General features: G+C 39.7%; 4 protein-coding genes and 2 non-coding genes across 9 annotated transcripts; 1 reads left to right on the top strand and 5 right to left on the bottom strand.

Moving 5' to 3' along the window:
• Positions 1-1,260: 1,260 nt before the first annotated feature.
• On the bottom strand, positions 1,261-9,194 carry LOC103993668 (uncharacterized). Of its 4 annotated transcripts, none has more exons than XM_009414203.3 (15): positions 8,958-9,194; positions 8,737-8,871; positions 8,320-8,403; positions 7,586-7,657; positions 6,638-6,848; positions 6,143-6,261; positions 5,589-5,981; positions 5,353-5,487; positions 4,309-4,446; positions 3,485-3,640; positions 3,138-3,371; positions 2,842-3,005; positions 2,652-2,766; positions 2,271-2,351; positions 1,261-1,718 (listed from the first exon to the last, which is right to left on the bottom strand). In XM_009414203.3, exons 1-15 carry the CDS (start codon positions 9,084-9,086, stop codon positions 1,503-1,505), a joined length of 2,382 nt encoding a protein of 793 aa, XP_009412478.2. In that variant the 5' UTR covers positions 9,087-9,194; the 3' UTR covers positions 1,261-1,502. The 4 variants fall into 4 exon arrangements, 2 of the variants coding, with proteins under 2 accessions (XP_009412478.2, XP_064960764.1); XM_065104692.1 differs by having other exon boundaries at positions 6,143-6,256; positions 6,774-6,848; XR_010486094.1 differs by having other exon boundaries at positions 1,661-1,718; positions 2,652-2,743.
• Positions 9,195-12,746: 3,552 nt separating this feature from the next.
• LOC135609113 (actin-depolymerizing factor-like) lies at positions 12,747-13,637 on the bottom strand. The gene is made up of 3 exons (XM_065102203.1): positions 13,502-13,637; positions 13,074-13,339; positions 12,747-12,970 (listed from the first exon to the last, which is right to left on the bottom strand). Exons 1-3 carry the CDS (start codon positions 13,502-13,504, stop codon positions 12,820-12,822), a joined length of 420 nt encoding a protein of 139 aa, XP_064958275.1. The 5' UTR covers positions 13,505-13,637; the 3' UTR covers positions 12,747-12,819.
• Positions 13,638-14,848: 1,211 nt separating this feature from the next.
• Positions 14,849-21,810, top strand: LOC103997191 (copper-transporting ATPase HMA5-like). Its single transcript, XM_009418740.3, has 6 exons — positions 14,849-15,218; positions 17,277-18,653; positions 18,819-19,073; positions 20,303-20,425; positions 20,621-21,100; positions 21,274-21,810. The coding sequence occupies exons 1-6, from the start codon at positions 14,880-14,882 to the stop codon at positions 21,688-21,690; spliced, it is 2,991 nt and encodes a 996-aa protein (XP_009417015.2). The 5' UTR covers positions 14,849-14,879; the 3' UTR covers positions 21,691-21,810.
• On the bottom strand, positions 16,704-16,776 carry TRNAK-CUU (transfer RNA lysine (anticodon CUU)). The gene has a single exon. It is a non-coding gene; the product is annotated as a tRNA-Lys (tRNA).
• On the bottom strand, positions 16,900-16,972 carry TRNAK-CUU (transfer RNA lysine (anticodon CUU)). The gene has a single exon. It is a non-coding gene; the product is annotated as a tRNA-Lys (tRNA).
• LOC135610315 (pentatricopeptide repeat-containing protein At5g39350-like) lies at positions 21,680-24,020 on the bottom strand. The gene has a single exon (XM_065104691.1). The coding sequence runs from the start codon at positions 23,865-23,867 to the stop codon at positions 21,858-21,860; it is 2,010 nt and encodes a 669-aa protein (XP_064960763.1). The 5' UTR covers positions 23,868-24,020; the 3' UTR covers positions 21,680-21,857.
• Between the last annotated feature and the right edge of the window lie 30 nt (positions 24,021-24,050).

Genomic DNA, 24,050 nt, shown 5'->3' with positions numbered 1-24,050 from the left:
ATGGATCTTGGGAATGACATCCGAGAGAAACTGAGATCGGGCATTCTCGATTGGGAACAGATCGATGTCCAAAGGGATCCGCAGGTCTAGATCGAGATCCGAGAAGGGGATCTGGACGCCGAGGGAAGGATCGTGAAGGAGAGGGGGAAGAGGAGGTGGAGGAAGGGGGAAGAACTGGAAGCGCCTTAGGGTTTCTATCGGAGATCGGGAGGAGAAGTAATCGGTGTTGAGGAATCGAGTTCGCATTGGGGATCTTCTTCGACTTCCCCTCCGATGGCCGCTCTCGTCGTCGTCCTCGTCGCGACTGTAATAGACGTTGTGGGTTTGGAACTGGAAATGGCGCTTCGATGAGTCGGTTGGGCTTTATATAGGCGTTCGGATCTGCGGCTACGAGACGCTGGGAGGGGTAGCGCAGGATAGCACTCGAAGCCTCCACGTGGGCACCACACGCTAAGCGGGGCCCAAAGTCAAAACCATTAGCCACTCGATTGGGGGACCCCACGTAAACCATTCGCTTCACCACCTCGATGTCTTACCCCACCTGGCATTCGTGTCATTCGCACAGGTGGCGCTGTTCATCTCATCGCCTCCACCACCTGAGAAGCTCTCGACTACCATCGAAGGGAAGAGAAGGAGAAAGAAGGTGACCAAGAAGAGCACCACTACGAAAGTATGTCCTTCCATTCTTCACCTAAAACATGCCCATTCAAGCTCCCAAGATAAAAAGTTACTTTGCAGGGTTAGATTCCAGAGCGCAGAGAAGGAAGATCCAATCCTCGACAACCCTTCGCCCATGTCAGAGACATCTACCAAAGATGACCAAAGAACGTAGTCCGCAGGCTTAATGGCCGAATCGATTCTCCGTATGGACACACGCTAATGGTCGGCACGGACAGACGAGGAGGATTGTTGCCGACACTCCAAATAGAAGAGAAGGAAACCACCATTGTTCTTGTCAATGCCTTCAAATCTTTTTGAGATGTGAAGCTTGAGCGACAACGCTAAACCCAAGTCAGCTGTTCAAGCTTTGGCAGGTTGATGCATCCAAGGTTTTGAGTTCTCGTATGATCTTGAAGCATCGAGTGTTCCGAACTAGGCACGTAATTCATCAATTTCAGCATATTTTATCAAGGTTTAAGTCCTGGCAGGTTGATGCTTCCGAAGTTCTCATGTTCTAACTTATAATCCATCAATTTCAGCATCAAACTCTTCTTGTACACTTACTCTACAAGAGATGCTTAAATGAATAGGCACGTAAAGTTACAAAGAAACCAACCAGAAGTGTGTATTAATTGAAAGTATCAGAACAAGTTCAACAAAATACATATTTCCCTCATAAGAAGAGTTCAATGGAAACCAACATAACCTGTGACTTGAGCCTTTTTCTTACACATCAAGCAAGCACTGGTAATGGCGTCGAGTCCTCAGATATGGTGCTTGGACAAGGATGACTTGCCCAGGTTGAGAAACAAATTCCGTGGTGAGCACAGCACTTGGCTTTCTCAAGAAGCAAGTCTCTCGGCTTCTGTTCTGAGGACCTTCAGGTGTGGGAATATCCGATCGACATGAGATCCATAATAAAGTAAAAATATTGACTCTACCCGTTCAATACTACTCAGAGTAGCAGTCCGATCACCCGTGCAGAGCTGAATCGAGGCTAACTTCATCAACTCATGTCCCATGACGATGTGATTGCTACCGTAAAGCTTCTCAAGGATCTGCAAAGTGCAGTCGAAGCAAAACAATAAGATTAACATATTTTAGAAAACAGTGGTACAAAAATCTTTGAATTGTATGTAAAGTTTCAGTCTAACTGACAACAAATTAATCTTCTGAGTCACAGGTTCTACATCAACCAATAACAAACAAACCTTTTTCTTCTATATAAACAAATAATCCTCAGTCTGATTTAGCTAATGAATCTAATATATTTTTGCGATGCCAAAATCCAGTAGCAAAACGTGATGTCACAAATTATGCAGCATTAAGTCTGCATGACATGCAGATCATGCCATTTTGCATAAGCCAGATTCTTTCCACAAAACACAAATGACTCCAGGGCTTGGACTCCATACCACTGAATCTAAAATCTAAGATAAGGTTGAACTCACAAAGTTGACCTGATTAGGTAATTAACATTAGTTAACTATGCTTCAGCTGTATGTGAAGTAAAATGACAAAAACAACACAAATTTATCTTCAGATGAGTGCAACGGATAGCATCAGAGATTGTGATTTATAATGAAACCATAATTGTTTCTGATAGGTACCTCGATCGAAGCAACACAGTGCTGCACTGCCAATTTAAGCTCCCCAATCCTAACAAACGCCTCAGCCACATTATCATCAGCCTGCATCATAAAGCGTGTTCTTTTGGGTCAGCACAAAGTCCATTTAATAGGAACTGCTTATATTGATTTACCCATGCTGCTGTTTCAGTTAGCAATTTTAAGTTTTCTGTCCCTTGATTATTATCATCGGAGTAATACCTACGCATACTTAAAAACTCCATAACTAAGAGAACCCAGATTGGAGTTGTTAATAATCGATTTCAACATTGGGGAGATTCTGCAAATTCCTTGATTACAGTAATTATGAAGACTACCTAGTGCTGAAAAACAAATAGTAAACTATCCTGTGAAGAAACTGACCTCAGCAACAATCTTGCTATACGGATGCCTTACTGATCTTAAATGACTGAGAGAACTCAGCATCTCTGAAACAAAAGCATCTGGAATTTGATCTGAATCCAAAGAATCCTTCAACCTGTCAGTATATGCACTTCAGATCTTGCAGCTGTATGAATTTGGGAAGACAAAGAAATAGATTAATAGCCAATACCTCTGGATGTTTGCAAGAGAACTTTTAGAACCTGCAGTTGAGCATTCGAGATCACAACAAGAACCACAACTCATGCAATGCCCAGCAGCAATGTGACTATTGGCTCCTCTTTCATGAAGCAACATTCGTGCCACATCACTTATGTCCTTTTTACTGCTAAGCAACTGACAAGCAGAAAAATGCTTCAAATCATAAAATGAAATTCATCCAGAATAATTCATACTAAACACATTAGCAAACACTAAATGCATAGTTATTGTACCAGACATAAATTAGACAAGTTCAGGTTGGCATACTGGTAGAGAGAGTTTAAAGGTGCCAGATGCATTAGAAACTTGCAAGAAATTGCTTTCAAGCCTTTTGTAATGTGTGGCTTCTAGAACTGCACCAAGACAATAAGGCCGAACACACCGAAAAGAATTCATGACAAGATCTGACAAGTTCAATTCTGAACAACTGGAGCAACGGCATTGGAATGAGTACTGCTCTTCGAGCAACTTCTGTCTACCTTGAAGATCCAACTCTCCTGCCTGTAGAAAAGCCAAACGCTCAGAGCCAATACTGATATATTATAGATAAGTTACATGCACCAGCACACAATGAGTAATCTGTATATTAATCAAGACACCTTTTGAGAAATTACCTGCGGACCATAAGACAGCTCAAGCGGACACCACGCGGGCACAACTTCTACTGAGCGTACAAAAAGTGTACGAGAAAGAAAATAAGCATGAACATTTGGCTGGCATGAATGATTAAACAAGCTACCCCTTGAGTATATAGCTTGTGCTACTTTGACCTATTAAATGAAGAAAATTTGTTTAAATACAAGGAGAGCAAAACAGCCATTTAATATCTCAAAGAGGATAGCATGTCTAATTCAATGGCCAACAAAATATATATTGGGATAAATAAAACATCAACTGAAAATACTATACAGTGGTTGGTCTAGAAGATCTATAAGATGCTATCCTAGATTCAAAATTATTGATGACACTAAAATTTGCTAAGTGTCCTATTCAGTCATTAGGCTAAGAGTTAGTGTCAGATTAAGAGTTAATTTTAAATGGACTTGTTAAACAGTTCAAACTTAATATGTCAAAAATCTCAGGTGTTCCCCAAGATGAATTCATATCCATCAATATAATGTTTTAATACTTCTGATGGTGCCAAACATTAAGACAAATGAGACCATTTCCACACAAAGAACAGTACAAAGAGAAACAAGTACTTCACATGATGGTATGTAAATACACAATTAAAAAGAATGTATTTCATATATGCCCTGATGTACTTCAAATAGCAGAATCATGGTTACAAGCATAAACAACTTTTATTGTTGTCAGGTAAATAAATATGTGACCATTTATGAATAAATGTAACAGAGGATCAGCAGGTGCTGTGGTAAGTGAACCCATATTAAAACACAACAATGTTAACAATATAGCGACTATGTAGGTAAAGTACCTGCTTGGTGTCTTGTGTAATATGCTCTTCGAAAATAAAAAACTTTGAACACTTTCCAAAAGCCTCATCTCGATTATGTGATTTCATATGGATAACTGCCATAGAATTAACCTTAATTTGGGAGATCACCAGAATCAACTGCAGCATTGGCGACTCTTTAGAACAGTATATACAGTAAAATAACTGAAAAACACTTAAAAGTTCCAGAATCTCCTATATGACCTCAGAGATAACATCACATACTGGTAGTTAATCCATAATCCAGAGGGATAACTCAATGGGTGACACTTAACTGAAAGGCAATCAAGAGGTCCAAATTCTCCTCTATTGAGATAACAGCTCATACTCGTGAAACATATTGAGGTAAGCCAAGCTCAGCATGCCTTAAACTTTGGCTTTTGGAACATATTGAACACATCAAACAACTTCGCTTGCTGACGTTGTGCTGGGTTAGCAAGTCAAGTCTGATTATGTAATGAGGTCAGCTTTCCATCAGGGGTTAGGGATATTAATGATAGAACAAGATTGAAACTTTAGTTAACATTTAGGATGCCATCGAGAGAAACTGAAGTATATGAACCCAATTGAATTTTCCTTAAAGTCCAAGCACTAGAGGCCCTATAGAAATAATCTTGAATCTTATCCTAATTCTATTCTTGCATTAGTATATTTTTCTTGATTGTTCACATTCACAAGCAAAAAAAACTGCACTATGTTTCTGAGGGCATCAGGACTATGTTCGTAAACAAACAGAAGAGATTCTTTCTCATATGAAGAGATGAGGCATGTTAAGCTACAATTACCTCAAAAATGCAAGATTTGCATTTGAGAATGCAGACAAAGGATGATCATTCAGTTTTTCTCCTATATTTAATGCTGACAAAAAAGGTATTGATAAAATAAAATAATGAATTTGACACTAATCATGTGAACAGTTTGTTTACAGATTCAACAATTCATTTAACTTGAGCAAACCAATGATCACAAAAATTTCACAAACAATATTTAATCAAGTTCCATAACAATGTATAAATTTCATGGTACCTGAGCTACAGAAGCCCCACTGAGTGGAAAATCTGAATTATAATATTGATGCAAACAGTACAACAGGACAATCGCGTAGACATGCAACTCCAACTTGCTAACTGAAGGATTTTGAGCATAGTTGTGAACAAAATCCTACACAAGAAAAAACACAATATTATTCATGACTACAGCTAACCTTAAAAATGAGTAAACAAAGCAAAGCAAAAATCCGAAATGTTAATATAGACGTTCACCAAATAATCCAAGGGATTAAAGATCGTCCCAGAAGCCTTGCATTTTTCTATAGAAGTTACTATCAATCGAGCAGCCAAAACTATGTCAGGTGGTAAAACAGCAGACCAATGTGCACCTCCACATTCATGTCGATGTTCCAGAATGTGATTACTGCATATATCTTCTCCAGTACTTCTTGTAGGATTTGCCAAGATAGCATTCATAACATGTTTCTCAAGATCCGTGGCCAAATTTGTCTTACTCAGATAAGTATCATGTTTCCCAAAAGCCTGTTCCTGGCAATTCTTTGAGCAGTAAACTGGTATAGTACATGAAGGACAGAACAAAATATCTGCTGGGAGTTCATCAAAGCAAAAGTGGCAATGAGTTTCCCGGCAAGACTTCAGCAAAATCTGCAAATCACAACAAATGGGATATTTAGTAGAAAATACAATGAATAAAACCATTAGAATTCTAGCATCTACAAACTCACTGGATATGGTCATGGAAAAATTAAGTAATCAATAGAATCTAATAATCTGAGGAGGTTGAGTAAATTCATCCAAAGTCATACCGCGGCAAGAGGTTCTTCATGGTGAACTAAGGAAGCTGGAGGAATGTCATGTGCAGATGTCAGTCCTCTGCCTTTGTGTGGTGAGGAGACACACTGAAGTACCAGAGCTTTTGACTGAGCTGCCATAAAGCCAACACTGTATCACTCCTTGAAAATTAAAAAATAATATAATTAGATAAAACTCTAATTTGAATTAACTCTAAAGTGAACTAGCATGAAATAGCAACATTTGATGATTGGACAATATAACAAGAAATTTTTTATGACAAGAATTCCAATAACAAGAATCCTCTCAAGTTAAACAATAAGGCAAGGACAAGTCAAATAAGCACTCCAGGAAAATGGATCGATAATAGATGGTCATTGGTGATTAGCCATTAAGTACATCTACTAAACATCATTACCTTGCCAGAATCTCATCTCAGTTAAGCACCATACTCATATAAAGAAGATCAAAAAAGAAGTAAATACTGCAAATGACTAAGATATGCTAACCTAAGGAATCCACTTTCTCATCTTCTCCATTATTACTAACCATCCCAATCTCATTAGAACTACTGGATTCACTTAACACAATACTAAGTTCTCCTTTGATCTGGCTCTTCCTAGACGGATTGTCTTCCATACTTACAGCTACTTCTAGATCATGTGTAGCATGTTTGTAGTCTTTTAGAGAAGCATTAGCCTTTCCTCTTCTATACCATGCCTGCATACAAAGATAAGCAATAAGAAAACAAGGAAAAATGGATAAGATATATTTTAGGAATTACCAAGAAAACAGTGAATGAATTAAATAGGTTGAAACAATTGGCAAGTTCCTCATTACAATGGTCATAGGGTAGTGATGATAGTAACTATTTATGCAATTAGAACTTGTTACTCTAATACAAATTAAGATCACTTATATGTTAGCTCCACTCCTATTTATACAAATAAAAGTCCATCTCGAATGGACCTTCTGATAAGCAATGATGCCTTCGAAAACACTATGTCAAAACTTGTCTTATTGTTTTAATATCGAGACCTTTTCTGCATCGAGTTTTACTTGCCAAGCAAAAAGTGAGAAAATTGGGTCCAATCATGCATGTGCCAAGACAGCCAAGATGCACAATCAACAGGATAATGAAATAAATATATTAACATGCTTGAGGATAGCACCTCACCAGCACATTGTGTAACAAGCATGCAAGATTGCCCTGCATACACCTATACAAAACAGAAGAATTGCCATGCTGCAACATAAAGCTACTCATCCTTGGTCATGAATGCTTTCTGATCACCTACTGGAATCCACATATATTCATTCTCTTAAGAAACCTAAGAAAGATAATCATGCTTCTTCTTCACCAACAGTCTTCCTTTCATGATCATGTGCTTCTTGTACAATCCTTCCAATAAAGCATAGCAAATAAAACAGACGAGAACCAGGATTTGTTCACCTACCTTCACATAAGCAGGAAAAATTGAAATAGCACGGTTGCAATCCCGAATGCACTCTTGCAGAAGGCCCAATTTCTGGTAGAGAAATGAATGTGCAACATAAGAAAACATACGATGAAATACAGGAAATTTTTGAATTAACAATTAGTGATAAAATATGTGTGTCATAAGTGAACTATCTACACAAATATATATATATATATATATATATATATATATATATATATATATATATATATATGATAGTGAATCTAGGTTTGTATCAAGTAATCCACAAAATTTGGGAATACAAGAAACCCATGTTATGCAAAGTTCAAAGAAATGCACAAAGATTTATACTCATGACAACCCCATACCACCATGTTATGCAAAGTTCAAAGAAATGCACAAAGATTTATACCCATGACAACCCCATACCAGTTCAAAGCAATAATTGTTTTATCCCAAAATAGAATTATGACAAGATGTAACATATGATACCATCCAGTATAGTGAACACAAACAATTCACATAACATTTTTCAACATCTAATTAAAGAAAACTAATGGTTATAATGAACTTTTACAGCTAAGTATAAATAAGAAATGATGTGATATTAAGAAAAACCAAAAAATAATTCATGTAAATCATATTGTATCCTGGTACTAAATGCATGTTAATAATCACAATCAACAAACTAAAGTTAGAAACATTGTGGCAGCTTGCGTTAATTGAAACAAATGAGAGCAACAAGTTACATGCATAGTTGAAGCCCGGTTTACATACAATGTAGCAACCAAATTCACGTCCATCTCAGAATTCGCAGGTGCATGACGTAATGCCTGTTTTAAGAGATCATGAAGCATCAATAAATCCATCAGAGAACAAACAAGACTCTCATTTTGTGTTGAAGGTAGCCAACAGATAAAATAAAAAGTTTTCTCATAAACTAATAATCAACCATTCAGATAATTTCGATCAACTCACTATAAAGCCAGCATCTGAACAAAGCAGCTAACATTTTTTGTTAATGTAAATAACGTTTTGAATGATATTCTAATACAAAAAGAAAACAGTAAGAGGGAAAACAATCTTCGTTATTCTGATTAAGAAAAGAGTGAGTGACAAAAACGGAGTTCTCATGAACAGAAAAGAATCAAGTAAAAAGAGCAGACGTGCGAGTAAAAGCTCAAAGCTTCCACGTAATCCCCTTTCATAAAGCACTCATTTCCCTTCTGCTTCGAATCCAATGCTGCTTCTTTGCTCTTCCGGCACAACGCCAAATCGGGGTCCGTCAACTCCCGGATGACCTAATTAACATAAATCAGCCAACGAAAAGATCACAACATTCAAGATGACAGCTTTCTTGAAGCATCAACCAAAAGATGGTAATTACTTGTTGAAACTGAGGTAAAGGGCGCAAGAAATCAAGAAGCAAAGAGGAGGTCATCGTCAAGTTCTCCGGCGCACTTCTCCCGATGACCCGCTTTAGCTCGTCCGGAATTAGAGATTTCAGCCTCTCCATTTCTCCCTCGGAGATCAAACGGCAAGAGAATCCGACGAAGGGAGTCGAAGCTTGGAGAAACCCTAAAACCCCCCCGTCTCTGCGAGACAAGAACGACGCGTATGATAACCCTCGGTAAGATGTAATTATAAATAACTCACTTGTAAGGAAGGAAGAAAAAGATCGAAAACAATTACACGTCATCGTTTCGGGTAGCCCTCGGTGACGGAATTCTTTACGATATTGCAGTTCTCGCGGTTTAGAATACCGCCCCATCCACAGACTCCCAAGAGGCGGATGACGGTGTCGTGACTTAAGTTACGACTCGCGACGACACAACGAAGGCCTTCATTATAAGCGCATCGACATCATTTATGAATGACAATAAATTATTCTACCATAATTTTGGACAAACGGGAAATTATGAAGACATGATTTGATCTCCGGACATAATAATTCGATAAAGTATGTTTTAGCTAAGTTAATCATCTCCTTTTTCTTTTGAATATTTACCTCAACCTAACTCACTTTAATTGTATTGAGGTATTTGTTTCAAGTTTAAATCGACATATATGTAATTATGTTTGAAATTAATTTGGTCACTTAATCAATTGGTTAAAACCGAGTTTGAATATGATAAAATCCATAATGAAAAATGAATCCGATGTGGATCAGTTATTAGAAATATCACTACAATCACTTTAATATATATATACACATATATTTATATATACATATATATACATATATATGTATGTATATATGTATATGTATATATGTATATGTATATATGTATATATGTATATATATATATATATACATATTAAAGTAGTTGTATTAGAAAGGCTCATGATATTTTGCTTAACATGATTAACTTATTATTATTGTTGTTTTGTTAGGTAGAACCATGATATGATTTTTTTTATTTCTTTTTCAGTTGATAAAATATTATGGATAAAAGTTAAATTTTAATGATAATAGAGTTAATAATGAGTAAAATTTTATGTTCATACAAATTATGTTATATTTCTTGCTATATGAATCGTAAAACTATGGATTTTTAATAGAGTATATTAATTAAATTTGTCATGGAGAATTCTATGTTATTTTTCATTAATTTCAAGACTCCAAAAGTTGTTTATATGAGATAACATGAAGAAGGTGAAGAGAAACATAACCTTCTAAGATACTCTGCAGACTCTATGGCTTGGAGAAATTTTAAATATCAATATCCACACTTTGTCTCTGATTCATAATAATAATGTTTGGCTTGGATTAGTAGTTGATGGTTTCAATCCATTTAGAATATAATGAGCATAACATATAGCATATGGCCGGTTGTCTCAGTCATATATAATTTGCCTCCAAGGATGTGTATAAAGCAAACTTTCTTGATTTTATCAATGCTTTTATTCCCAGACCACTGGGACTTGGAAATGATATTGATGCATATTTGATGCCCTTAATTGAATAGGTGAAAAATTCATGGGAGAATGATATTGATCCATATGATGCATTGAGCAAAGAAATCTTGATGTTTCTGCATATTTTGGGTAACTTATCTAAGTGGTACACTAAAGATAAATCAGCATGTTTTTATTGAAACTTTAACACTTGCTCAAAATGATGGAAACATGGTGGAAAGTATTGTTATATGTTTTGATACAATAGACACTCTCATTAAATACAAGAATTGTGATAAGCTCATGTTCAACCATTTGGCACAATAATTTTGGACCAACTTGAGGGGAAATTTTTTATTTAAAAAATATATTTTTTAAAAAGAAAAACAGATGTGATGTATATTGAAAAAGATATAATAATACCTTGCACCATAATCTTGATGTGTTGTATATTGAATAAAATATATGCTATAATGTGCTTAGAACATTGTTGAATCTTGATAGTAAAATAAAAGACAATCTAAAGACATGGCATGATCTTCAATAAATGAGAATAAGACATTAACTTCACCCACAATAATGTGATTTAAATAAAATATATTTATCACATGCTTGCCTCTCAATGTCAACATGAGAAAAGGATATCTTTTGTGAAGTATTAGAGGGAATCAAAGTTCTAGATTGCTATTCTTCCAACATATTTCATTGATGAAAAATTTTAGGACTCAAAAGTTATGTTTATCGTATATTGATTATCGTACATTGATGCAAAATCTTTTACCAATAATATGACGAGGTGTTTTGCCTAAAGAAAAAGTAAGATCAATCATCATTAAATTATGTGGATTTTCAAATATTGTATTCTATGGTTCTTAATATTAATGAGCTAGAGAAACTATAATTTTGAATTACGATTACTCTATGTGATATAGAAAGAATATTTTCACTATTTTTTTATAATTATAGTATACTTGGTTATTCATTTGAGAGAAGAGATAAAAATTGTTGGATCAGTGCATGATTATTAGATATACCCAATTGAGAGGTAAGAAAATAATTATATATTATTTATCTATTAATAATTTATTATATAATTTGATTTATACTAATATATTCAATTATATTAATAGGTATCTTTGCACATTAATTATATATCGTTATAATATAGGACAATCTCCTTTAGATTTTGTAGTATCCAAATCTCATTGTTTAAGATCTATAACCATAGAAAAAGATTAAAAAACTTAATAATTAAAAAATTAAACAAATACTCAATATATGAAAGAAATGTGAAGTCAGTTGCAAATAATTTTAGATGAAAGAGCTTCTTGAATAGATGATATTGGTAAAATAAAAAAAAATTATCATGAGTTCTTATTTATGTATCTAATAAATAATATTCACTCTTTGTATGCGTCCAACTTTGATAGAAGTTCTAGGAAGCATATCTTTTGTAATTTTTTTGAAATTTTGCTACTCAAAACTTGGAAAAGAAATGTTATTTGTTTGTATTTGTATATGAAAGTGGATGTACTTGAATTCTGATACTATGGTTTTTGTATAATTTGATATGGTTAATGGAAGAATATTATCTTTGTTTTGCGAATTATGAGCAACTATTGTGTGTTTGTATGTATGTATATATACATGTATATATATATATATGTATATATATGTATATATATATATGTATGTATATATATATATACACACATATATATATATGTGTGTGTTATATGTATACACACATATATTATATGTATACACACACACATATATATATATATGTATATATATACACATATACATATATACACATATATGTGTGTGTGTGTGTGTGTGAAGCTTGCTAATTCATATATAACAGAAAATTGTGTGTGTGTGTGTGTGCGCGCGTGCGCGTGTGCGTGTGTGTGTGTGTGTGCGTGTGTGTGTGTGATGATGATGATGCCTGATGAATCTGTGTGTGTGTGTGTGTGTGATGATGATGATGCCTGATGAATCTGTGTGTGTGTGTGCGTGTGTGTGTGATGATAATGATGCCTGATGAATCTGTGTGTGTGTGTGTGTGATGATGATGATGATGCCTGATGAATCATTTTCTTGTAGGCAGGTGATAGAAAGAATAGATGTAATAAGAAATGCAAGAACACCACAAGCGACTTCAAAGATGTTCAAGCACACACATTAGAGTTGCATACAAAGAAAGGCTTTAGACGCACTCGATGGATTTGTGATCCTCATTTTTTGAAAGCAATCATTGACATGGTTGAAGAAACCTAATTTCATCAGCATCAGCATCGGCTACTGCACAACTCAGTACCGGATGAAGGTCCCGAGTGGAGAATGGGTTATAAAGCTCGCCCTTTCACGATATCAATGCTCATCTCACTAGGTTCCGTGGCCTGCAACTCCACTTGTATGCCATCAAGCTCCCTCTTGAATCTGTCCTTGGAACTGGCATACAGCATCTTGCTCCTCACCTTTGATGCATCAGGAGCCCTGCATGCAAGCGAAGAAAAGTATACAGCTCCTGAGTCAGCAACCTGCAGGCAGATCCATGGAGCGCGGTCGTTGGTGATCCTTGTTCTTTGCACTTCCTTACCAAGAAATGAAGAAGATCTTGCTCTTCTGGCAGTTCTCGTCGGTGACGAAGTCGAAATCGAAGACGGCATAGCGGCACTCGTTGGGTGGCAGGGATGCGGTGAGATCGTCGTAGCTATCATCGGGCTGGCCGAGCTTCTCCACCGTCACCTGCTGCAGCTTCTCGTTGATCTTGAAGACGATGAAGCGGAAGTTCCTCTTGGCCTTCAGCTCCAGGAACTTGAGCTTGCACTCATCATGCACCGCCATTCCCGACGCCGAGTTCGCCTTGCCAAAGCACAATGCATATCATTAACCATCATCCCATACAATGAAGAGACATCTCTGAACGTGCACGAGCTGTTTGTGATGGAAAGTTCGACCCATGCATGGAGTAGTCTCGAGACAGAGAGAGAGAGAGAGAGAGAGAGAGAGAGAGAGACTGCTTACCATGCTTTCTTCGCGGTGAATGGGAAAAGAAAGGAGAAGGGGTGACGGGGGAAGGGAGGAAGCAGGGATGCATAGGGAGAGGAGGACTTAATGATGTTTGTGCGTGCGGGAGGAAAAGGTGGGAAGGAGAGATTGGACGGAGGGGAACGAAGGTGAGGCAGCAGCTCAAGGAGCGTCCACAAAGGGCCTACATTTTGACCTGGTCAACCATCCATTATTAGGAGAAGCCATATGTTATTTGGGCTATTATTCTCCTTCACCAACTCAGCTTTTCAAATTTATTTCATCTAAGATTTATTAATTAATATCCCAAATAAGTTATAAAGCTAAATTTATGGTGTGATGCACACAAATTATCATGATAAGAATTTTGGATAAATACAATACTAAATTTAAACATTTCATGGTGCAATAAATTGAATTCTTATTAGAAGAACCAATTACTTTTGTTTTTGTTTTTATGAAATTAATCGATGCATACTTGACTAATTAATGACTTGACTTCATTGATAGTAATATATAGCTCCTATTCCTTGGTGATAAAAATTGCTAGATAAAGGTAATTTCTTTTACGCAAAAAAAAAATTGCAAACTTAATGTTTCATATGAATTTCATTATCTTCCATATTAATCGATTAATATTTATATTATATTATATTCATTATCTTGTGATAAAACTTAGTTGATTAGTTCTAAGACTTAGATCTAATCCACCACAGTTTGGCTAGAATTTTGTGATGACTCAGCCCTGATACAAGAACTAAGATTTGTCATAGTCTAAATCAGGTCCAAATCAAACATGTCTGGATCATGTTCCAATTATATAACCTTTATAACGACCTGCATTATTGCAACAATTATTGTTCAAGCCTCATTGTGCTTTCAGGGGCCAACCCAGACAATTATTGTTCAAGCCTCATTGCAACAACAATTATATATATATATATATATATATATATATTGCAAATGGCCAAATTAATGAACCCTGACAACTTTCAGGGGTGACTCGGTTCCCCTTCACAGTGTTCGGTTCACCACGCAAAGGCCCATTTCATGGCATCACATCTCATTTAATTCTATAGCATGATGAATGATGGATGTTGGATGATGATGATGACGCCATCGTTAGGCGTGTTGGGCTTATGTGCGCGTCCACTCAACTTCCACGGAAAGACGTAACGGAAAGCCGAGAAGCCCGTTAAGTTGAGGTCGACGTTTGCTCTTAGCCCATCGGACTGCTTTGAGATTCACATAGTCGGCCACGTACGGCTGCGATCCGTCGAGTCGAGTACTCTCTTCTATAAATGAGTAACGGCTTTAAAAGGAGACGAGCTTCAACAGCGCGAAGTTGGGGCGGGAAAGGAGGAGGAGAATAGTGATGAGTAAAGGAGTGCTGATGTCGTGTCTTGGCGGCGGCGAGGGCTTTGCCTCACGGAGCCTCTCGCCGAGGCCGCACTACCCTTCGATGCCCAGGTATCCCAAGCGGAAGCCGACGGCGGCCGGGGAGGAGGAGAGCGGTGAGGAGGATCTGGAGGCGACGTCGAAATCGGTGGCCGAAGAGAAGCGGGTGGCGCTGTTTTCAGTCGTTGGGATGACGTGCGCCGCGTGTGCTGGGTCGGTGGAGAAGGCGATCAAGCGGCTGCCTGGGATCCACGACGCCGCCGTCGATGTGCTGAACGATCGGGCCCAAGTCATCTTCTATCCCACTTTCGTTTCGGTGAGCAATCTGTTTCTCCTACTATTTCCCCTTTTTTTCTCTTGATATTTCTTTGATGATAAGGGCTTGAGGAAGGGTTATTTGATTTGTCATGCTATATGAGATCAGCCGGTTGTGATCGTTGTTTCCTTGCTTTTTCCTGTGAATTTGCATTTCATTTGTTATTAATTCCTCGGGTAATTGCTGGATGTTTAAGTTAGGTGTTGCCATTGATGGATTCTTAGCTCGAATCATAGGGTTGTTTCTGAACCAGACTTATATTGTGATCGTGATGTACCCAAGCACAAATAATGTTTGGTGCCAAACCACATACATGACCTAAAAGTTACAAACTGGGTAAATCCGACTCCACAATGACAGATTCTCTGTTTCAGTTGTTTAGCCCTCATATCTCTTTTGTGTAAATGAGTCATATGAAGGAGCTTTAAGGCCTTGATGCATCACCAATTGAATAATTGGCAAGTTTGTGTTATGTACAGAAGAAGATCAGTTTTATTCATTTGATGCGCATGTTATAGATGATATAAAAATAGCTCGGTATTTTAGATGAGAGTTTCTGGAATTTACAGATCTGGAAAAACTTGAGATAGGAAAGAACCAACCAGTCAGTAGGCTCTCCAAGTTGTTCATTTGAAGTGGAAGAAGGTATTTTACAATCCTCTTTATAATTTGAAATCCTGTTTGTAGGCTTACAGGAATGCAAAAGTTTAGTAAAAAGCAAAATAGGTCAGCAGTTTATAGGTCAAGGCTGAGAACAGGAAGCTAAAATCCATCATAGAAAGGGATGAAGAGTGGCTCATTTATTTAGCTTGAGAGTAAACTGAGTTTTGAGGTGCAAATAGTTGTTCCTTGTAGTTGGAGCATGAAAGCCAATGGAACTTTTTGGATGGTTGCATTCGAAGGATATGGTTCTGGTGAGGGCCAGATGGTTACTTCTGATTACATGTATTATGCTTACCACAATGCACAAGATAGGTATCGTGTGTTAAGGACTGTGATAAAAGATCCTGAATTGTGAGAGACACTTCTATGAGGCTTGTTTATGCTAATCTTTTAGCTCTGCATAGAAAACAAAAAACTCATGAAAATATTGAATTCTTGGATTGAGGATTGGATAAGAATGGTTGAACTCACAGTCTGAATAAGTTTAGAAGATCATGGAAATCTAAGCTAATGTTCGATTGATAATGTAAGGGAATGATTGTGAATTTATATATGATTGGATCTACTCCTATGCATATATGAATTTATTTTGAAATAAAGGTTAAATATTTTTCTGGTATAAATTTATACAGCTTGTAGGCATGAAAGCAACACCCCATAATTGAGTTCAGCTGGTGGTTTGTGGAGTCATCAAATAATGATATGTTTGATGACCAACCCTTTTGGTAGCTCGAATTGTAACTCAACAGTGAATAGGATTCCTAATTGTCTGTCATATTGCTCTTTAGAGGGTTAATGGACTCATCGCCTAAAAAATAACTTCGCCCACCGTGGGGCTCGAACCCACGACCACAAGGTTAAGAGCCTTGCGCTCTACCGACTGAGCTAGACGGGCTTGAGTTCATCTGGTGGTTTGTGGAGCTATCAAATAATGATATGTTTAATGACCAATAGGATTCCTAATTGTCTGTCATATTGCTCTTTAGGTTTAATGGCCTCATCGCCTAAAAAATAACTTCGCCCACCGTGGGGCTCGAACCCACGACCACAAGGTTAAGAGCCTTGCGCTCTACCAACTGAGCTAGACGGGCTTATATCTTTTTTTCATTGATAATTTATTTCTAGGCTTGACACTACTATGTATGAGTTTACTGGCACTACTTATTCCATCGATATCACTGAATTAAAAGTCTTCTCTGTTCATATTAAAAACTACGTAAGGGCCAAGGAGAAGTTAACATTATAGTTGACATAGCATAGTTGTTGGAAAATCAACTTCAGTTGAACTTTTTTTGTTTCTTTAAATAACTCTATTGTGCTAGTGAAGCCTTGTCTTCTTCCATACCGATTGCAAGCTCAATTTTCCTTACTGGCATGGGTGCGCTCATACTGCAGGAGTACACAATCAGGGAAACCATAGAAGATGTTGGATTTGGGGCTGCACTGATTAAAGTCGAGATGAAAGAAAAATCAGCTCTTACACACGGACTGCACATAAAAGGAACGACTTCTTCCTCAAGTAACATTGAATATGTTTTGCAAGCTATTCCTAGTGTACAGAAAACTTCAGTGGTCTTGGCAACCAAAGAAGCAGAAGTTTTCCATGATCCTAGGTTTGTGAGTGCCGACCAACTCAATAAGGAAGTTGAAGATACTGGTTGCGGATCTATATTTGTCACCACAGGGGAAGATATGAACAGAATAGAACTCAAAGTTGATGGGACATTCTCTATTTCTTTGGTCACGAGTTCTCTTCAATCACTTCCCGGAGTAGATGCTATAGACATTGATCCTGCGCTTCATAAAATTACCATATCTTACAAGCCAGATCAGACAGGTCCACGGAATTTCATTGAAATGATCGAATCAATTGGGTCTGGACATTTGAAGGCATCAATATATCCACAAGTTAGGAGAAAGGAACTTCACAGGTATGACGAGATAAAGCAGTATTATCGATCCTTTCTTTGGAGTTTAGTTTTCACCATCCCGGTGTTTCTCACGTCAATGGTGTTCACGTACATCCCTGTTTTTAAACAAGTTCTGGATGAGAGATTAGTGAACAAGTTGAGCATTGGAGAGCTTTTGAGATGGATTTTATCCACTCCTGTTCAATTTATAATTGGTCGAAGATTTTACGTTGGTTCATATAAAGCATTGCGACATGGATCTGCTAATATGGATGTGTTGATTGCTCTCGGAACCAATGCAGCATACTTCTATTCACTCTACTCCGTGCTGAGAGCCGCAACTTCAGCAACCTTTATGGCAACTGATTTTTTTGAGACTAGTTCCATGCTTATATCATTTATGCTTCTGGGAAAGTATCTCGAAATTTTGGCTAAAGGGAAGACATCAATGGCCATTGCTAAGCTCATGGATTTGACACCTGAAAACGCAATATTACTGAGCTATGACAATGAAGGAAATGTGGTAAATGAAAGAGAGATAGATAGCCGGTTAATTCAAAAAGATGATGTCATTAAAGTGATGCCTGGTGGGAAGGTAGCTTCAGATGGATTTGTTTTATGGGGTCAGAGCCATGTCAATGAAAGCATGATAACTGGGGAATCAAAGCCTGTTGCAAAGAGGAAGGGGGATACTGTCATAGGTGGTACCGTCAATGAAAATGGTGTATTGCATGTCCGTGCCACCAATGTTGGATCAGAAAGTGCACTTTCACAAATTGTTCGTCTTATCGAATCAGCTCAAATGGCTAAAGCGCCCGTTCAGAAGTTTGCTGATCGCATCTCTAAATATTTCGTTCCTCTGGCAAGTTATTATGCATTTTCTTCTTCTTTTCTTTTACCATTAGTTGAATATTCTAGTAATTAACTCGCTTTTAATAATCCTTATGTTTTTTGTTCAGAAGGTACATGTTGTTTCTAATGAAATGACTAATTATACCATCTATCATAACCTGTTTTGCATCTGCAGGTTATTGTTCTTGCAACATTCACTTGGCTCATATGGTTCTTAGCGGGAAAGTTCAACTCCTACCCAAAATCCTGGATACCCTCTTCGATGGATAGCTTTCAACTGGCTCTTCAATTTGGAATATCTGTGATGGTGATAGCATGTCCATGTGCTCTTGGCCTTGCGACACCCACCGCCGTCATGGTTGGAACAGGGGTAGGTGCATCTCAGGGTGTGCTGATCAAAGGGGGACAAGCGCTGGAAAGTGCGCACAAGGTACGTCATATAATCCATTCTCTTCCCGTGTTTGTGACTATACCTGCCAATTACGAATGTTTATATAGCATCTGTAGATATTCAATGCAACTGGTGATTGGTTTCTGACATTTTCGTGGTAGAACATCTATGGCATAACGAGAACAAATGAATGTGTGTCCTTGCCTCATCCTATCAAAGTGATCGATATACTGCTTCCACTAGAGAACCGTCGTAGCTTCACAGCATATCTCTGTTGTTCCATTGACTTGCTTGTGTAGTGGAGCTAGCTTTCAACCCCAATTACATGTTGCAACATGAACTTTCATGGATCTGGGAATTCCATGAAACTTGGATAGAAGCTTTTGTGAGGTTTTTGCCCTCACAAAAACTTCACAGCATATCTTTGTGTTCACAACATGTTGCAACATGAGCATCTCTAGTAACTGAATAGAAGCTTGGAGAGTAATCTTCCATCGCACTGCAACTTACCCTTTTGTGAGGTTTTTGCCCTTTCCTTTCCTTTCCTTTCCTTTGGGTCTTTTGTCTCTTTGGAATATATCATTACCCTGCGATCACCTCTCTGAGTATGCTATTGCATTTTTTTTGTACCCACCTTTCCTTTTTAAGTCTCTCTTAGCTTTATTATTGCGTCTCTTCGTCGCACTGAAACACGAATTATGGTCTGCGTCGTAAAGAACCCAATACAAGGTTTACAACTTTTCGGGGCATCTAAAAGACTAACTACGGTGGTTGTTGTGATGGTTATGTATTTGGATTGCAGTGATTGATAATGTAGCTTCGGAAGTAGAAAACCTTCAACGATGACACGGTGAAAGAGAGATTTGATTTGCAACGATGGATGGATCAGAGATCTATAACTAAGAAAATAGTGTGATCAGATCCTTAAGGTAGAAAATTCAATTACGATGAGAAAGAAAGCCATACGAAAAAGAAGGACAAATATACATATAACCTTTTCACTCACTCCGTTTGGAGCTGAGCTTTCTGGAACTTTATTTTCTGTGAACATTTTAGCTACTTTCAGTAGTTCATCCTCATGAGTAAATTGTTAGAAGCATCTGGCATCTGCAATAATTTTCATTTTAAGGATTTTTTGCAGCAAAATCTAAGCTTTTCTACTGTTTCTAGAAATAATCATGTTATACATTTGATGATATCGCCACTGCAGTTTTTCGAGTTTGTGAATTTTTGAAAGTATTATTATATATAACAAAATCTATTTGTAGGTGAACTGTGTTGTGTTTGACAAGACGGGCACACTTACTACCGGAAAACCTGTTGTTGTCAGCACACGGCTACTGAAGAACATGGTGCTCCGTGACTTCTACGAGTACGTGGCAGCTGCTGAGGTAAAACCTCGTCCTCTATATGTTAAAGGTAATGCTAGCATAAACTTTAGTGGATCATATGCCGCATTTTGGTAAGAGTGTTTTTTATTGGAAGCCATTTAAGCGATGTCTCTCAGTAGATTTCCTTTATGTCAATCCATATTTAGTGACAAAACTTTGGTCGACGTCTTTAAAGAGTATGCCAACCCTCGACAGGTTAACAGTGAGCACCCGTTGGCAAAGGCCATAGTTCAATATGCCAACAAGTTCGGCAGAGACGAAGAGAACCACGTTTGGCCTGAAGCACAAGACTTCACTGCAATCACAGGCCATGGTGTCAAAGCCTCGGTTGGGAACAAACAAGTCATTGTCGGGAACAAGAACTTGATGGTGGAATCAGGCATCGACATCCCTGCCGAAGCCTCTGAGATCCTTGCAGAAACTGAGAGAATGGCACAAACAGGAATAATCGCCTCCATCGATCGTGAAATCACTGGAATAATCGCAATATCCGATCCACTGAAACCTGGTGCTCGAGAGGTTATCTCCCTTCTGAGCTCCATGAAGGTGAAAAGCATCATGGTAACAGGAGACAACTGGGGTACCGCAAATGCGATCGCAAAAGAGGTCGGAATAGACACTGTTATGGCAGAAGCAAAGCCAGATCAAAAGGCCGAGAAAGTAAAGGAACTTCAGGTACTTACCACCATATAAGTGCACACTATTCTTTCTTTAACGATCATAGAGTTGTATGTATGTATGCATGTAGATTCCTACACCGTCATTCAGGTTTCTCACCTATTTGGAAGAAGGTTGTTCATCTTTCATAGATCTGCACTCATAAAATATTTGATTTTTTTCATGGGCAGATGTCTGGTTTTACAGTGGCAATGATTGGGGATGGAATTAATGACTCACCAGCACTTGTGTCTGCTGATGTGGGGATGGCCATAGGTGCTGGCACCGACATCGCAATCGAAGCCGCCGACATTGTTCTTATGAAGAGCAACCTGGAGGATGTAATAACTGCCATTGATCTCTCCCGGAAAACCTTCTTTCGGATCAGTACGAACTACGTGTGGGCACTTGGTTATAACATCGTCGGCATACCGATCGCTGCCGGAGTTCTTTTCCCGTTCACTGGATTTCGGCTGCCGCCATGGGTTGCTGGTGCTGCGATGGCAGCTTCTTCGGTCAGCGTCGTCTGTTGCTCTCTCCAATTGAGGAATTATAGAAGGCCCACAAAGTTGGACACACTTGTAATGAGTAAAGTAGTGGTCGATTGAAATATGCTCAAGTGATTTTAGTTTCCAGATAAGTTCACCATAATGTAATTAGAATTCTTCATTCAAGTATTTGTCTGTGTGCAAATCATCATTAGTGATCAAAAATTAACTTCGCCTTCAGGTACAGTGAACAGAGCAGCACAGGAGGAGGAGCGGAACTGCCTACGCTACGCATGTACTTTCCTCGCCTCAACTAAGCTGCGTCCAGGTGCTTTCCTTAGCCCTCTTCTAACCATCATGCTTCTTACACTCTCCACGTCTTCCCACCTCCCAACTGCAGCGTAAATGTTCCCCAGCAGCACATAGTTCCCTGTGTTCCCCGGCTCAATCTCAAACAACCGTTTCGCAGCTAATTCCCCCAACTCCACGTTCTCATGGATACCACAAGCTCCGAGGAGAGCGCCCCACACGGCATGGTTGGGCTCAAACGGCATCCCGGCGATCAACTCGTATGCTTCCCGCAGCCGCCCTGCTCGGCCTAGAAGATCGACGACACAAGCGTAGTGATCCGCGTTCGGTTTCACGCCATGGGCGTTCGACATTTTATCGAACAGCTGCAACCCCTCGTCCACCAACCCGGCATGGCTGCAAGAGTAAAACATGGAAGTAAATGTAACCTCGCTCGGTGCCACCCCCGACTCCACCATCCGGTCGAAGAGCCAAATGGCGGTCTTGGCGTGGCCGTGCATTCCGTAGCCGGCGATGATCGCGCTCCAAGACACCAAGTCCTTCACCTGTAGCCCACCGAAGAGTTGCCAAGCCACGTCCAGTTTGCCAGCCTTTCCATATACGTCGATCAAGCCGGTCATGACCTCCACACTTGCTGTGAAACCCATTCCGATCAAGCAACCATGCAGGTTGTCCGCTTGTTTCAAGTCTGCTGACTCTGCGTAAGCCGGAAGGAGGCTCAAAACCGTAGCAAAATCCGGGCGGACTGCTTCTGCCAGCATTTGCCTGTAGTACTTGATAGCATCCTCTGCTTGACGATTCCTCGAACACCCTGAAATAACCGCATTCCACGTAGCCGTCCTTCTCGAACCACTCGAGAAGACCCTCAAGTACAAGTCCGTGCCGCTGCATTTTGCGTACATGTCGATGAGAGTGGTCTCCACGATGATATCCGATTCGAGGTGGAGCCTAATGCATGACCCGTGGACGCACTTGCCATGGGCGAGCGACGGCAAAGCGGAGCAAGCAGAGAGCAAAGAGACCATCGTCACCGGGTTGGGTCTCACCCCCACCGACTGCATCTGACGAGAAAGAGCAAGAGCTTCGCTTTCGCGTCCGTGCAAGGCATACGCCCCTATCATCGCGGTCCACGCGACGACATCCCTCTCGCACTGTCCGCCGTCGAACACCTTTCTCGCCTCCTCCAAGCACCCACACTTTGCATACATGTCGATTAACGAATTCCGAACCCTAGAGTCCGCATCGAACCCTCCATCGTCCACCAATTTTTGGACGAACCTCCCTCTCCGCAGATCCTTCAGATGAGCGCAAGCGGGCAGCACAGACACTACGGTAGCCTCGTCGATCCCCACGCCAGCATCCATCATGCGGTCGAACACCGCCAATGCCTCCCGGGCAAACCCATTACGGCAGCATCCTGCGATCACCGTATTCCAAGAGACGATGCTCCGAGCGGTCATCAGATCGAACACCTTCGTCGCGGCGTTCGTGTCCCCGCAACTCATGTACATGGCGATAAGACAGTTCTGCACGTACTCGTCCGCGCCGAACCCGGAAGCCAGAGACTTGCCGTGCACCTGCGCACCCAACCGGCGCAGCGAGAGGTCGGCGCAGGCCTTGAGCGCGAAAGGGTACGTGAGGTAATCGGGGGAAAGGCCGGAGAAGACCATGCGGGCGAAGAGGCGGAGGGCGTCGAGGGGGAGGCCGGACTGGGCGTGGCCGCGGATGAGGGCGTTCCAGAGGAAAGGAGTCCGGCGGGAGATTCGGTCGAACAGTTGGCGCGCGCGGGAGGGTTGGCCGGAGAGAGAGTACAGAACGACGAGCTTGGAGAGGAGGAGGCCACGGCGAGGCGCGGAGGAGAGGACGCCGGAGGAGATGAGGAAAGCGTGGAGCTGGGCGCCCAGGCGGGAGGATCTCGAGCGGATGAGGGATTGGAGGAGGGGGAGGCATTGGTTTGTCGATGGGTGTTTGAAGAATGACCCATACATCCAAACCGCTCTCTCTTCTTCTATTACAAGACGCTTTGTTTGTGGAACATCTTTACGATTACCAAAGGCCGAAAAGCCAAACAGGTGCAACCCAAAGGTGTACACAAGACTTCTTAGGTGTGTCAAAGATGGCAGTGGAAAGAGTCCTCTCTTCTAACCGCATCACAGTTTTGTAGGTATTAT

The sequence above is a fragment of the Musa acuminata genome, chromosome BXJ2-4, assembly GCF_036884655.1.
Source record: "Musa acuminata AAA Group cultivar baxijiao chromosome BXJ2-4, Cavendish_Baxijiao_AAA, whole genome shotgun sequence".
Lineage (NCBI taxonomy): Eukaryota > Viridiplantae > Streptophyta > Magnoliopsida > Zingiberales > Musaceae > Musa > Musa acuminata.
Note: the sequence above shows the minus strand (reverse complement) of the source record. Positions and strands in the feature narration are given on the sequence as shown.